Below are 14,562 nucleotides of genomic sequence, written 5' to 3'. Positions count from 1 at the left end.
ATTCAAAACTCACTGTACTGGGTTGAATAGCATTGCCCAAAAATTCATGTCTACCTGGAACCTGTGAATGCAACTTTATTTGGAAACGGTCTTTGCAGATGATATCAAGTTACGATGAGGTTATACTGGATTAAGGTGGGCCCTAATTCAATGGTTGATGTCCTTATAAGAAGAGGGAAACTTGGACACAGAGACACAAAAAAAGAAAAGTATATGATAACAAAGGCAGAGACTGGAGTAACGTGTCTGCAAGCCAAGGAATGCTAAGAATTGCTGGCAACCACCAGAAGCTAGGAAAGAGGCATCCACAGATTCTTCCTAAGTCCCAACAAGGAATCAAGCCTGCCAACACCTTGATTTCAGATTTCTGGCCTTCAGAATGATGACAGAATAAATTTCTATTATTCTAAGCCACCAAGCTTGTAATAATTTATGTTATAGAAGCCCTAGGAAACTAATATAACTGCCTAATTAGTACTGTGGAATTCTAATAATTTCATCATTTTCAGTATTAGAAATATTTATCTTCAGCCTGAAAACTGAAAAAATATTTACCATTGAAGGTTATTTGTTCACAAATTCAGAAAACAATTGGAGATGTTATCTCCATCTAAGGCACTGCCCATTTATGGGTACTGCCACAGGGATGAATTTGACATAAGACTCTGGACTATGCAATCCACCATCAGGCACGAAAGATCTATGAAGTTCTCCCAAGGGTTAGTAAAGCACCTGTAAATAGCAGGGCTCGATTTACCTTAGCTGATATCCAATAACCTCAAAAACCTACATCATTGTTGAAATTCTCCGACTGGAACAGAAACCTAACACACAACTACAGGTTTCAAGGCCGGGCACTGTGGCTCATGCCTGCAATCCCAGCACTTTGGCAGGCCGAGGCAGGCGGATTGTTTGAGCTTGGGAGTTTGAGACCAGCCTGGGCAACTAGTGAAACCCCATCTCTACTAAAAATAAAAACTGCAGGTTTCAAGAAGTTTATCTTCCGTATTTAAAGTCTTCCTTCCACATTTATAACATAATAAGGACAATTTTTCTAGCATTAATTATTAGTAAACTGTGGATTACCATTTTACTTTTTATCAATTCTGAATTTCCCAAAACATGATTCCTTTATACCCAGATTTATGTCAAGCTCCAACCAGTGCAAATATGCATGGCTGATTTAACATACTATTCTGACACAATAGGACAATTTCTAGAGTATTTTCAGAGTAGGTAGATATTTTTCCATTTTATCACACCCATCTCTTCAGCATGAACTAAAAAGAAGTATTACACAGGATGAAAAGTAAACTTCGGTCCCATTTGTTTCCTATCAAATTGTGTTACAACATTTCTAAGACTTAACTATTACTTGAAATACCCAAGAGAAGTGGATTCAGATTCTCCAGATGTCCCTCTGCAAGCATCTCTCATGATTAAAATGAGCCAGTCCAACTTAATACATCTCCAATAACTAAGTTACTGAGCAACTGGCAAGCATAAGAATGAGAATTAAAATATGAGCCAGTCCAACTTAATACATCTCCAATAACTAAGTAAGTTACTGAGCAATTGGCAAGCATAAGAATGAGAATACTGACCACAAAAAAAATCTTCAAACACTGATTTTCTAGAAAGGCCTGCCTCTCTTTACCTAAAAAGCAGTAATGACCTACCTTGTTTTCGAACATCTTCTACAGCAGCCACAAGCTCCTCCTTGAGAAACTGGCTCTCCTTCGCAATTTTATCCCCCTTCTCCAAGAAATTCTCAGTTGCTTGTTCAACAGATGCAGCCAAAACATGGGCCTTCTTAGAACGACCTCTCTTCTTATTAGAGGGCCCTTTACTATTGGTGTTTACAAGGGTTGTAACCTAAAAGTTTCAGTTTTAACATTAAACTGGAGTCAATTAAAATGACAAACTAATATCTTTAAAGACAGCAAGATTAAGTTATTCTTTTAAAAAATCACAAGATTCCACTGAACATTAACATACAATTCCCCATATTTAAGATATACAGCAATGATGCTATATTTAATTTCCAAAATAATTCAGCTTTCTTAATGTGTATAGAATTATTTAACACATATTTTAATTTCTCAAATATGATCATTAGGTTTTTAGTTTGATTTTACAAATTAAAAAATGATTAGAGACAAGTTAGATGTCTCTACTATATGTCACCAAGATGTTCCAGAAAGAGGTTAACAATGAACTTAGCTTTATCTGGAGATCACACTGCCACTGTTTTCAAACTTTGCAAAACATTTTAAGATAATTTGCTTCTGAAGTCTTTTGACAGTTTATTCACACAAATCTCAGCAATTAGTAAAGGTCCCAATAAACAAATGATTGCCCAAAGAAGCCTACAGTGATGACGCTTTATGTCCTAGAACATTACCATCATTAAAACACATAATACCAGATTATCTCTAGGTTAAAGATGATGAATATATGTTATAGTGTAAATTTGCCAAACAAGACTCATTTTCTCTCTCTCTCTCTGAATCTCTCACATACAAACAATAGACATACTATTGCAAAACACTAAAAGTACACAGCTAGTTGCTAACAGTTTATGAACTACCCTAACATTGTGACATTTGTAGCATACCAAACCTAAACCCTCAAGTTGAATTACCTGCTAATTAATCCCACACAATGAAAGGTGTGTTAAGCAGAGTGAGAGACCTTAACAATCAAGGATCCAGACTCCACCTTTCTTGGGTTTCCCCTCTGAAGAAAGGTGAAGTATCTGCAAAGCACAAACATTTGCAAAGTTGCACTACATACCACGGACCCCAGTTACTAGCAATAAGACTGAAGAAAACGACAGCAGCAGCGTTCTCAAGGGTTAACTAAACCCATGCATCAATATTCAAATCATCCAAGAACTGTCATCTAAACTCAAGTACTGGAATTAAGGCTTTGAACTAAATAACCTTGCTCTTATGGTTGTTACCCAGGCCTGTGCTATAGAACCATGTTACAATGTATTTGTGTTTTCAGATTCTTACCTGTGTAACAAGAGGCTCCAACAGTCTCTCAACTGCCAGAGTCCTGATCTCTAGACTTTTAGGATCCCACTTGAAGTTTATGTTGCCTGCGTGGACAGCAGTCATTTCTAAATAAGAAACAAAAAGTCAGTCAGGCAAACATCAAACACAAACATGAAATATGTAACAAATCTTCTCCTACTTTGGGACTTTTGGATCAGGAAAGCTATATTCACTATAGATGAAAAAATTCTAACTAGCCTACACATGAAGACCCAGTAAACCTTACAACCTCTTAATATTTAATGATTTCAGGCTTACAAATAGGAGGGGTACTACAAGAGGGCATTCCCAAACACACAGAATGTTTCCCTTTGGGCTTCTCTAGCACCAAGACTTCCTACCTCAGTTCCTACTCACTTTATCTGCCCCACCTTTAGAAACAAGATGAAAAGCTAAAGTGAATAAAAGCTACTTTCTTTCTTTTTTTTTTTTTTTTTTGAGACAGAGTCTTGCTCTTTCGCCCAGGCTGGAGGGCAGTGGTGGATCTCAGCTCACTGCAAGCTCCGCCTCCTGGGTTCACGCCATTCTCTGGCCTCAGCCTCCCAAGTGGCTGTGACTACAGGGGCCCGCCACCACGCCCGGCTAATTTTTTTGCATTTTAAGTAGAGACGGGGTTTCACCGTGTTAGCCAGGGTACGATGGTCTCGATCTCCTGACCTCATGATCCACCTGCCTCGGCCTCCCAAAGTGCTGGGATTATAGGCGTGAGCCACCGCACCCGGCCAAAAGCTACTTTCAAAGACACTGCTTCAAAAACGAATACAGAAGATCCTGATTTTTCCTACTCCACAACATTCATGGTATAGTAGTATCTAAAAGGTATGCTTCACTTCATTTTTTGATGGATTCCTAGAGAAGGACTTGTCTTATTCTATTAAAACATATGTTTAAATCAGCTGCCCTCTGCACCCACAGCTATTATCACTCATAGCCAGAAGAAATTTCAAATCACACTTAGTCAAATATCACTGTATCAGTGTCAAGAGAAACTTCTGTCAGACAGCGGCTTTAAGAATAGGGAGAAAACATCAACGAAAATAACAGTTAGTCTTTTCTTCTAAAAGTAGTGCCTTCAATTATTAAAGAAAAAAAGAAAAGAAAAGGCATGAAGTTGAGGTAAACACTAATATAAACTTTCTAGACAACAAACTGCTGGTAGACATTTAAAAGCTTAAAGGCTGGGCGTGGTGGCTCACTCCTGTAATCCCAGCACTTTGGGAAGCCAAGGCGGGCAGATCACCTGAGGTCGGGAGTTCGACACCAGCCTGACCAACAAGGATAAACCCTGTCTCTACTAAAAATACAAAATTAGCCAGGCTGGTGGTGCACGCCTGTAATCCCAGCTACTCGGGAGGCTGAGGCAGAAGAATCGCTTGAACCCGGGAGGCAGAGGCTGCAGTGAGCCGAGATTGTGCCATTGCACTCCAGCCTGGGCAACAAGAAAAAAACTCCATCTTAAAAAATAATAATAATAATAAAAATTAAAAAAATAAAATCTTGGCCAGGCGCAGTGGCTCACGCCTGTAATCCCAGCACTTTGGGAGGCTGAGGCGGGCAGATCATGAGGTCAGGAGATTGAGACCATCCTGCCTAACACGGTGAAACCCAGTCTCTACTAAAAATACAAAAAAAAAATTAGCCAGGCACAGTGGCGGGCACCTGTAGTCCCAGCTACTCGGGAGGCTGAGGCAGGAAAATGGCGTGAACCCAAGAGACGGAGCTTGCAGTGAGCAGAGATAGCGCCACTGCAGTCCAGCCTGGGCGAAAGAGCAAGACTCCGTCTCAAAAAAATAAAAAATAAAATAAATAAATAAAATAAAATCTTTAAAAAGTACATTTGTATGACCCAGAAAATCTACTGCTAAAATCTTATTCTAAAGTTAAGGAACATGTAAAAACTGGGATACAATGATGTTCACAACACTGCTTTATATAAACATTAAAAGTTATAAATTACCTAAATTTCAAACAACAGATCACTCAATAAATTATGTAACAATGACACAACGGGCTACAATGTTACTCTTAAAAACAATGTTGGCAAATTAAAAAACAAAACAACCAGCCTGGCCAACATAGTGAAACCCCGTCTCTATTAAAACTACAAAAATTAGTCCAGTGTGGTGGCACACGCCCGTAATCCCAGCTGCTCAGGAGGCTGAGGCAGGAAAACCACTTGAACCTGGGAGGTGGAGGTTGCAGTGAGCCAAGATCGCACCACTGCACTCCAGCCTGGGCAACAGAGCAAGCTTTTGTCTCAAAAAAAAAAAAACCAGTGTTATCAGTGCCCAAGTATTTATTTCTATTAAATACCATTTGCATGGTGGCTCAGGCCTGTGATACCAGCACTTTGGAAGGCCAAGGCAGGAGGATCACTTAAGCCCAGCAGTTTGAGACCAGCCTGGGCCACACAGAGAGATCCCATCTCTACTTATTTTTTTTTTTAAAAAAGGACCATTTCCCATTAATAGAAACCAAAGTTCCAGGTCTGAAGCACTGTATCGTGCGGAAAGGGGACAAGACTAACAAGATCATATCAAAAGACACAGGAAGCAAGGGCTCCCACCAGCCAAATTTAGGACAACTATCAAAGAGAATAATGACTGTAACTGTCTGTAACTAAATAATTAAATAAATATCCTTAAGACCATAGGGATCCTCAAAAGAAAGGGTATGGGGAGGGAATTTCTTTACCATGAATCTAGAATAGAATTAGAAAATGACCATCTTGCAACCCCCACTGGTAAAAACTGATCCAGCCAAGGATTAGCAATGAATGTCAAAACCACTGGGTGAAAACTGGCCAGGCATGGTGGTTCATGCTTGTAATTCCAGCACTTAGGGAGGCCAAAGTGGGTGGATCACCTGAGGTCAGGAGTTCGAGACCAGCCTGGCCAATGTGGTGAAACCCTCTCTCTACTAAAAATACAAAAATTAGCCAGGCGTAGTGGCGGGTGCTTGTGATCGCAGCTACTCATGAGGCTGAGCCAGGAGAATCGCTGGAACCTGGGAGGCAGAGGTTGCAATGAGCCGAGATCATGCCACTGCACTCCAGCCTAGGCAACAGAGCAAGATTCCATCTCAAAAAAAAAACATAACTTTGAACTAGATCCCTCATAAAAGACTACCAACCACTGCCTTCTTCAGAGAGCTTTAGTGGAGATTAGATAGAACAAAGTATGATCCATTGAGACTAATGCATGAGTCCATGCTAATATGAATAAAGAAGGAAAAGTTCTTCCAAACAATAGGAAACAAACTAATAAATGTAGAAAGAACAATGTATTTAGAAAAATCAGCATTCAGGAACCATAATATTAATTGCTTCAGGCAAGAATCAAAGAATGCTAACCAAGTAGATTAGCATTCAGTTTCTCAGTAGCGTGATCTAGTGTCATAGTAACTCCCAACAGATTATTTATTTATGACAGATGGGGGAAATAGTAACTTCACAGTCCAGAAACCTGAGATGCCACCTTAACCAAGTAATCAAAATTACCGTCCCTAATAAGGACACAAACCCACATCACGTATCTCCTAACACGATGCACTGAGAAGGATACAACATCACCTCTGTGTTATTTCGCCTGAAAATTACATAACCTCAACTAGTCATGAGGCAACATCAAATTCAAAGGGTGAGACGATCTACAAAATAACTGGCTGTAGTCTTGAAAAATGTCAAAGCAGCCGGGCACAGAGGCTCACGTCTGTAATCCCAGCACTTTGGGAGGCCAAGGCGGGTGGATCACGAGTTCAGGAGATCGAAACCATCCTGGTCAACACTGTGAAACCCCGTCTCTACTAAAAATACCAAAAAATTAGCCGGGCGTGGTGGCAGTCGCCTGTAGTCCCAGCTACTCGGGAGGCTGAGGCAGGAGAATGGCATGAACCTGGGGGAGCAGAACTTGCAGTGAGTGGAGATGGTGCCACTGCACTCCAGCCTGGGCCACAGAGCAAGACTCTGTTTAAAAAAAAAAAAAAAAAAAAAAAAAAGACAGATTAAGAAACATTTCCAGAGGCCGGGCACGGTGGCTCACACCTGTAATCCCAGCACTTTGGAAGGCCGAGGCAGGTGGATCATGAGGTCAGGAGATCGAGACCATCCTGCCTAACACGGTGAAACCCCGTCTCTACTAAAAATACAAAAAAAAAAAAATTAGCCAGGTGTGGTGGCAGGTGCCTGTAGTCCCAGCTACTTGGAAGGCTAAAACAAGAGAATGGCATGAACCTGGGAGGCGGAGGTTGCAGTGAACCGAGATCACGCCACTGCACTCCAGCCTGGGCAGACAGAGCAAGACTCCGACTCAAAAAAAAAAAAAAAAAAAAGAAAGAAATATTTCCAGATTAAAGGAGGCTAAAGAGACTTAAACACAGTGATTCTGGACTGAAATTGTGTTGAGAAAGGGAAAAACATTGAGACAATTGACAAACTTTGACTATGGGTACTGAATTAAATAGTAGCATTGTATCAATGTTAAATTTCTGAATTTTCATCATTATACTGTCATTATACTGTCATCAAATCTAGAATCACTAGAGATAGGGGTGCCAAAAGGAACCTGCATTTGCCTAATCTGGTAACACAGAATGCCTGTGTCCCAGTCATCTGTTTCATTGAAGGTAGATGAATTTGCTGTCTACATTCATGTAACGTCAGGCCTACACTTTGGTTTTTAAAGGTTATTTGTCCACTCAACTGATCAACCCAAGTCAGTGAACCTTAGGAAATGGAATGCTCTAGATTGCTAAAGGTTTGACAACAGCTCAACCAAATGTCATCAAATGTCACAGATAAGACATTTCAGAAGAACTATTTGCCCTATGGATCCTACATATCCTAGCATTCCAGAGATACTGCATTAACACAAACAAAACACAGAACCTTCCAGGGTTGTAAAGGGAGAGAGCCAAGAGGAAAGTTAAGTGAAGCTAGCTGCAAGCAGACATTTAGGTATATGTGGTCACATTTGTGTTTAATTATTAAACAGGTACAACACATAACTATTTCACTTTCTCAAAAAAAACTTTCATTTTTTTCTTGAACAAAAAACATTCTTGGTCTTTTGTTTTCCTAATTTTGATACTTTGGAGTACAAATAATTTCACTTACTTCTTAACTTAAAAAAAGGTGGCACAGGCCGGGCGCGGTGGCTCATGCCTGTAATCCCAGCACTTTGGGAGGCCGAGGCGGGCGGATCACGAGGTCAGGAGATCAAGACCACGGTGAAACCCCGTCTCTACTAAAAATACAAAAAATTAGCTGGGTGCGGTGGTGGGCGCCTGTAGTCCCAGCTACTCAGGAGGCTGAGGCAGGAGAATGGCGTGAACCCGGGAGGTGGAGCTTGCAGTGAGCCGAGATCGTGCCACTGCACTCCAGCCTGGGCGACAGAGCGAGACTCCGTCTCAAAAAAAAAAAAAAAAGGTGGCACAACAGCACAATATGCACAACAGCACAATAATGAATTGCAAATGACACCTGGCCTCTCCAGGCTGGGGATAGGGACCACTAGGAGGAGCCAGGACTTCAAAATCAGAAAGCTTGTGCCCACTTGTTCATCAACTCCAGGCAATCTTTACCACATAAATCCAGGGTTTCCAGACCATCTGACTTTTCAAGAGAGGCCAGGGATGCAGATTTTTACGTGGAATCTCCCAACTTTAACGTTAGTGACAACTTCCAAGAAGTCTTACTGTGCAAAAATAAATTATTTAATATTAGAAAAAAAGCCAGGTGTGGTGGCTCCCACCTGTAATCCCAGCACTTTGGGAGGCCATGATGGGAAAATCACTTGAGCCCTGGAGTTCAAGACCAGCCTGGGCAACATAGCGAGACCTCATCTCTACAAATTATTTAAAAATAAAAAACAGGCCAGGCGCAGTAGCTCATGCCTGAAATCCCAGCACTTTGGTAGGCTGAGGTGGGCAGATCACCTGAGGTCGGGATCTCAAGACCAGCCTGGCCAACATGGTGAAACCCTGTCTCTACTAAAAATACAAAATTAGCCGGGCATGGTGGCACATGCCTGTGATCCTAGCTACTCGGGAGGCTGAGGCATGAGAATCGCTTGAACCCAAGAGGCAGAGATTGCAGTGAGATGAGATCACGCCACTGCACTCCAGCCAGGGCGACAGAGTGAGACTTTGTCTCAGAAACGAAACAAAAACAAAACAATCAGCCAGGTGTAGTGGTGTGCATCCATAGTCCAGCTATTCAGGAGGCTGAGGCAGGATGATCGCTTCAGCCAAAGAAGGTGGAGGCTGCAATGAGCCATGATCTTGCCACTGTACTCCAGCCTGGGCAACAGAGTGAGACTCTGTCTAAAAAAAAAAAAAAAATTAATTCACCAGACTCAGCCTCCCTAACCCTGCTTCTAAACGAGTTAAGGCAAAGGACTCTCTAATCACTCACTTACATTAAGAAACTTAAAATACACTAACACTTGAAAATTGAGAACTCAGTGTATTTTCAAGACTTTCAATAACCATAATGCAAGCAGACTGCCCTGTATAGCACCTTTAATCAAAAGTGCCAAGGAGCTTGTTTTTGTTTTTTCCTTCACTTGATCACTTACTTCTTGCCCTGTTCTAGTCACACTGGCCTTCTCTTTCTGTAAGTCCCCGAAGACACTGCCTCATCTATGTTCCCTCTGCCTGGAATGCTCTCTTCCCTCAGAAGACCAGTTCTTTCCTAACTTTCAGATTTCAGCTCAAATGCCGTCATGACAGAAAGGCGCTCTAAAGATCCTACTAATTCCATTACTTATTACCCTGCTTAATTTTATTTTAGCTCGTATCGTCTTGTTTACTTATTTATGCCATTATTACAGTGTAAGTTTCATGAACGCAGGGTCCTGCCAAGAATGACGCTGAACATCATGAAATGATGCTACAGAGCCAAGGCATGTTTTTAGTGATCCCAATCCTAAAAGGATTTCAAAAAATAAAAGTATCTTAAAATCTAAAGAGAACGTGTTCTACTTGAAACATCAGCTTCTGGAACCAGCACTGTCACTTATCCTCTGACTTTTGATTAAGTCACTTCACCTTTCTGGATCCTTGGTTTTATCATCTATAAAACGAAAGAAGTTGAATTCTATACTCCAAATCCTTCTAGTCCTGAAATTCTGGTGCTCTTTTCATCTATCTATAAAATGGTTTTATCATCTATAAAATGAAAGAAGTTGAATTCTATACTCCAAATCCTTCTAGTCCTGAAATTCTGGTGCTCTTTTCATTTATGTTGTCACTCAACAGCCATTGAATTGTTTTATTAAACTTAATTTTCTCAGGTTTAGCATATGGTCTTCAGAGCTATATTTTAAGTGTAAGGATGATAACCATGCCTATGTTTCTTTATATCCCGTAAGTTGCTGGCTGGGAGCTTTATGCAGGGCAGATAGTATTAGTTGAGCTGAATTTATGCAACATAATTTGCAAATATTTACAAGCCTCCCAAGACAAAGCTCCTGCCTTAATCTTAGTCATATCTTCTGGTTCTCTACAATTAATGGTATTTTTCAGAGTAACTAAACAAATAACTTTTAAACTCTTGACAGTTTCTACTTTTCCAATTAACTTACAGAGCACTCCTTCGCAAGATCTATCACAAAACCTACTAGAGCTAGCCAACCTTAATGAATTACAGCAACCTTAGGTTTTTCCAGGAGGGATCATGCTTAATGGAACTAAATAAACAGTTAAACTGTACTTATCTGGTCTTCATTACCTTATAAATGGTAATCCTGGCTATAAAGCAAAAGTTTGCTATAAATTCAGAAAGGGGCAGAGATGCAATCATTTAGCTAGCAATCTACAACAGAAAGAGAAATTGAGAAGCAATGAGGAGAAAATAAAAGCATAGTTCTATCAGAACCAAGGGGGCTGATAACTGGCAAACTGCCTCATTTGTGCAAAGAACTACGTACCTTCTCCAAAGATGTTCAGCATTCACTTATAAAAGAATGGCCACATCATGCTTAAAATGTGTCTGCTCCTGAATTTTCATTATTATATTGTGGCAGATTTAGACTACCTTAACCATGCTACTCAATGCCAATTTTTTTTAACAGCGAAGTTAACTTAATGAAATGTTAGGATGGTTCGTTTAAATGCAAATCAGGAAATTTAGAAATTAAAAGTACCCGAAGCAACGTTAACTGTCACTGCACAAGACAGAAGATTGTGGAATACTCAGTGCTGTCACAGGTATGCCAGCTTGCATCTGCATCAAGCAGAGTTAACACAGCCTTTGGAACCTCAACTCTCAAATCTCCTGGTAACTGCCAAAAAAATCAAGGTAACTTATAATTAAGACACACTCTGACTTGTTATCCCAGCACTTTGGGAGGCCAAGGTGGGAGGATCACTTGAGCTCAGGAGTTCAAGACCAGTCTGGGCAACATAGAGGCCTCGTCTCTACAAAAACAACTTTTAAAAAGAAAAAAAAAATTAGCTGGGCATGGAGGTGCACACCTGTGGTCTCAGGAGGCTGAGATGGGAGAATCACTTGAACCCAAGAGGTCAAGGCTGCAGCGAGCCATGATCATGCCACTACACTGCAGGCTGAGTGATGGGGGAGATTCTGTTGCAAAAATATACAATAAATAAATAAATAATAATAATAAAACACTTGAATCATTTTTATTTTGCTCCTTTTCTTATTTTTGAGGGCACCAAAGGCAATGGGAGCAGTTGGAACTGCTGTGCTACAAGCATCAGGAGACACTACAACAAAAGGCACTAAGCAAAGGACAAAAAGTAAACAAACAAAAAAAAAATTCAGCCAACCATTTAGCCTTCACTCACAAATATGAGTGCCTCCTTTGTATAGTCACTATCCCAGAAAGCAGTCAACAAGAAAAAAAGAACCCTGCCTTCATGAAGCCTTCATTGCAATAATGGCATAAATAACTAAACAAAGAAGACAGTATGAGAGCTAGGAAGAAAATTAAGCAGTGTAATGGCAATGGAATTAAGTAGGGTCCTTAGAGGTCTTTCTGTTTTTTGTTCGTTTGTTTTTGTGTTTTTTTTTTTTTTTGAGACGGAGTCTCGCTCTGTCGCCCAAGCTGGGTGCAGTGGCGCAATCTCGGCTCACTGCAAGCCCTGCCTCCCGGGTTCACGCCATTCTCCTGCCTCAGCTTCCCAAGTAGCTGGGACTACAGGCGCCCACCACCAAGCCCGGCTAATTTTTTGTATTTTTAGTAGAGACGGGGTTTCACCGTGTTAGCCAGGAGGGTCTCAATCTCCTGACCTTGTGATCTGCCCGCCTCGGCCTCCCAAAGTGCTGGGATTACAGGCATGAGCCACCGCGCCCGGCGAGGTCTTTCTGTCTTGACAACATCTGAGCGAAAATCTAATAGTCAGGAAAGAACTAATCAAGTGAGTATCTGGAGGAAGAGAGCATTCCAGGCAGAGGGAACACAGATGAGGCATTATTTTCAAGGACTCACAGAAAGAGAAGGCCAGTGTGGCTGGAACAGGGCAAGAAGCAGTAGGAGGTCAAGTGAAGGAAAACAAAACAAGCTCCTGGGGTGAAGTGACAGTTTGCTGTATGGACTGGATATCTATGTTCATTTCCTCAGCTTCCATCGTATTATAGTTGAGAACATTAACAATGGAAGAGTGTTTAACAGAAAGCTGCATCAAGCCCTCCTAACAACTGATAATGGATACAGAGGAAGTCCCTGTTTCCATGAGACTGAATGACTAGTCTAAAAAGCAAAGAATGTGAAACAAGCACCTGGACTGGAGGCACAAGAGAAAAAAGAAAATACAGAAGACATTTTTGTTTTAGAACAATTGGACCGAACTGACTTCCTTGAACCAAAAATCATTTTTAAAAAAATAAAAGTATCACCGGGCACGATGGCTCACACCTGTAATCCCAGCACTTTGGGAAGCCAAGGCAGGCGGATCACTTGAGATCAGAGTTCGTGACTAGCCTGGCCAACATGGTGAAACCCCCTCTCTACTAAAAATTAGAAAAATCAGCCAGGCGCCTGTAATCCCAGCTACTTGGGAGGCTGAGGCAGGAGAATCGCTTGAACCCAAGAAGCAGAGGTTGCAATGAGCCGAGATCACGCCATTGCACTCCAGCCTGGACGACAAGACCGAAACTCCGTCTCAATAAATAAATAAATAATAAATAAAATAAGCGGCTGGGTGCAGTAGCTCACACCTGTAATCCCAGCACTTTGGGAGGCCGAGGCAGGCGGATCACCTGAGGTCGGGAGTTCGAGACCAGCCTGATCAACAGGGAGAAACCCTGTCTCCACTAAAAACACAAAATTAGCCGGGCGTGGTGGCGCAGGGCCTGTAATCGCAGCAACTCGGGAGGCTGAGGCAGGAGAATTGCTTGAACCCAGAAGGCGGAGGCTGCGGTGAGCCAAGATCGCACCATTGCACTCCGGCCTGGGCAACAAGAGCGAAACTCCGTCTCAAAAAAATAAAAATAAAATAATAAAATAAAAATATCGGGAGGCTGAGGCAGGAGAATCACTTGAATCCAGTAGGTGGAGGTTGCAGTGAGCCGAGATCATGCCACTGCACTCTAGCCTAGGCGACACAGTGAGACTCCATCTCAAAAAATAATAATAATAATAATAATAACCCAAAAATAATAAATAAAAATAAAAATTTAAAAACACAGTGGGACTAAGGGAGGAGAAACCTTTCACACAGCTAAGAAGCCCACAGGGAGAAGAGTGAGGTATTTTTGTTGGAAAGCCAGGCAAAAAGATGCCTGGACTTGACTAGAGTCTGAGAAGTTACCCAGACTGAGCAGGAAAACAAGAAAGAGCCAGGCTCAGTGGCTCACACCTGTAATCCCAGAACTTTGGAGGCCAAGGCGGGAGGATCACTTGAGCCCAAGAGTTCCAGACCAGCCTGGGCAACATAGGAAGACCTCGTCTCTACAAATATAAAAACGAAAAAAAGAAAGAAAACAAGAAAGAATGGCCTCTAAAACTTGTGGTATATATCTTGGATGACCTATTCAGTCATTCATTCATCAATGACTGACCAATTATCAGTTCTGGGATCCTGCTAGATGTCAGATCCTGCTAGATGCTAGATGAATTGGAAATTGCTAGCAGATCACTGTAGCAATTAATTATTAAGACCAAAAGACCATTCTGTCTTTGTAACACAGAAATCTGGAAGATGCTACTTAACCAAGTGTTTAAACTTAGCATCATCACCAGTGGAACAACCTGACCCACTGAATGCCCTAAGAAAGAAACATCATCAAGCCAGGCACAGTGACTTACACCAATAGTCCCAGCTACTGGGGAGGCTCAGGCAGAAGGACCACTTGTACCCAGGAGTTCAGGAGTTTAGCATGCCGTGATTGTGCCTGCAAACAGCCACTGCACTCCAGCCTAAGCAACACAGCAAGACTCCATCTCAAAAAAAAAAAAAAAAAAAAAAACAGACACCGTTGTCTCATGCCTGTAATCCCAGCACTTTGGGAGGACAAGGTGGGTGGATTGCTTGAGGT

General features: G+C 41.5%; 1 protein-coding gene across 3 annotated transcripts in view; it reads right to left on the bottom strand.

Annotated features, from left to right (window-relative positions):
* Nucleotides 1-14,562, bottom strand: part of CTNNA1 (catenin alpha 1) — a 177,615-nt gene that overhangs the window by 149,142 nt on the left and 13,911 nt on the right. For all 3 annotated transcript variants that reach the window (XM_009449743.4, XM_016953900.3, XM_054685210.2), the window contains 2 exons: nucleotides 3,021-3,127; nucleotides 1,680-1,875 (listed from right to left, as the gene is read on the bottom strand). In XM_009449743.4, the coding sequence (XP_009448018.1) occupies nucleotides 1,680-1,875; nucleotides 3,021-3,125 (301 nt within the window). In that variant the 5' untranslated portion in view covers nucleotides 3,126-3,127. The remainder of the gene's footprint in view (nucleotides 1-1,679; nucleotides 1,876-3,020; nucleotides 3,128-14,562) is intronic.

The sequence above is a fragment of the Pan troglodytes genome, chromosome 4, assembly GCF_028858775.2.
Source record: "Pan troglodytes isolate AG18354 chromosome 4, NHGRI_mPanTro3-v2.0_pri, whole genome shotgun sequence".
Lineage (NCBI taxonomy): Eukaryota > Metazoa > Chordata > Mammalia > Primates > Hominidae > Pan > Pan troglodytes.
The sequence above is the reverse complement of the archived record's forward strand: the minus strand, read 5'-3'. Positions and strand labels throughout refer to the sequence as shown.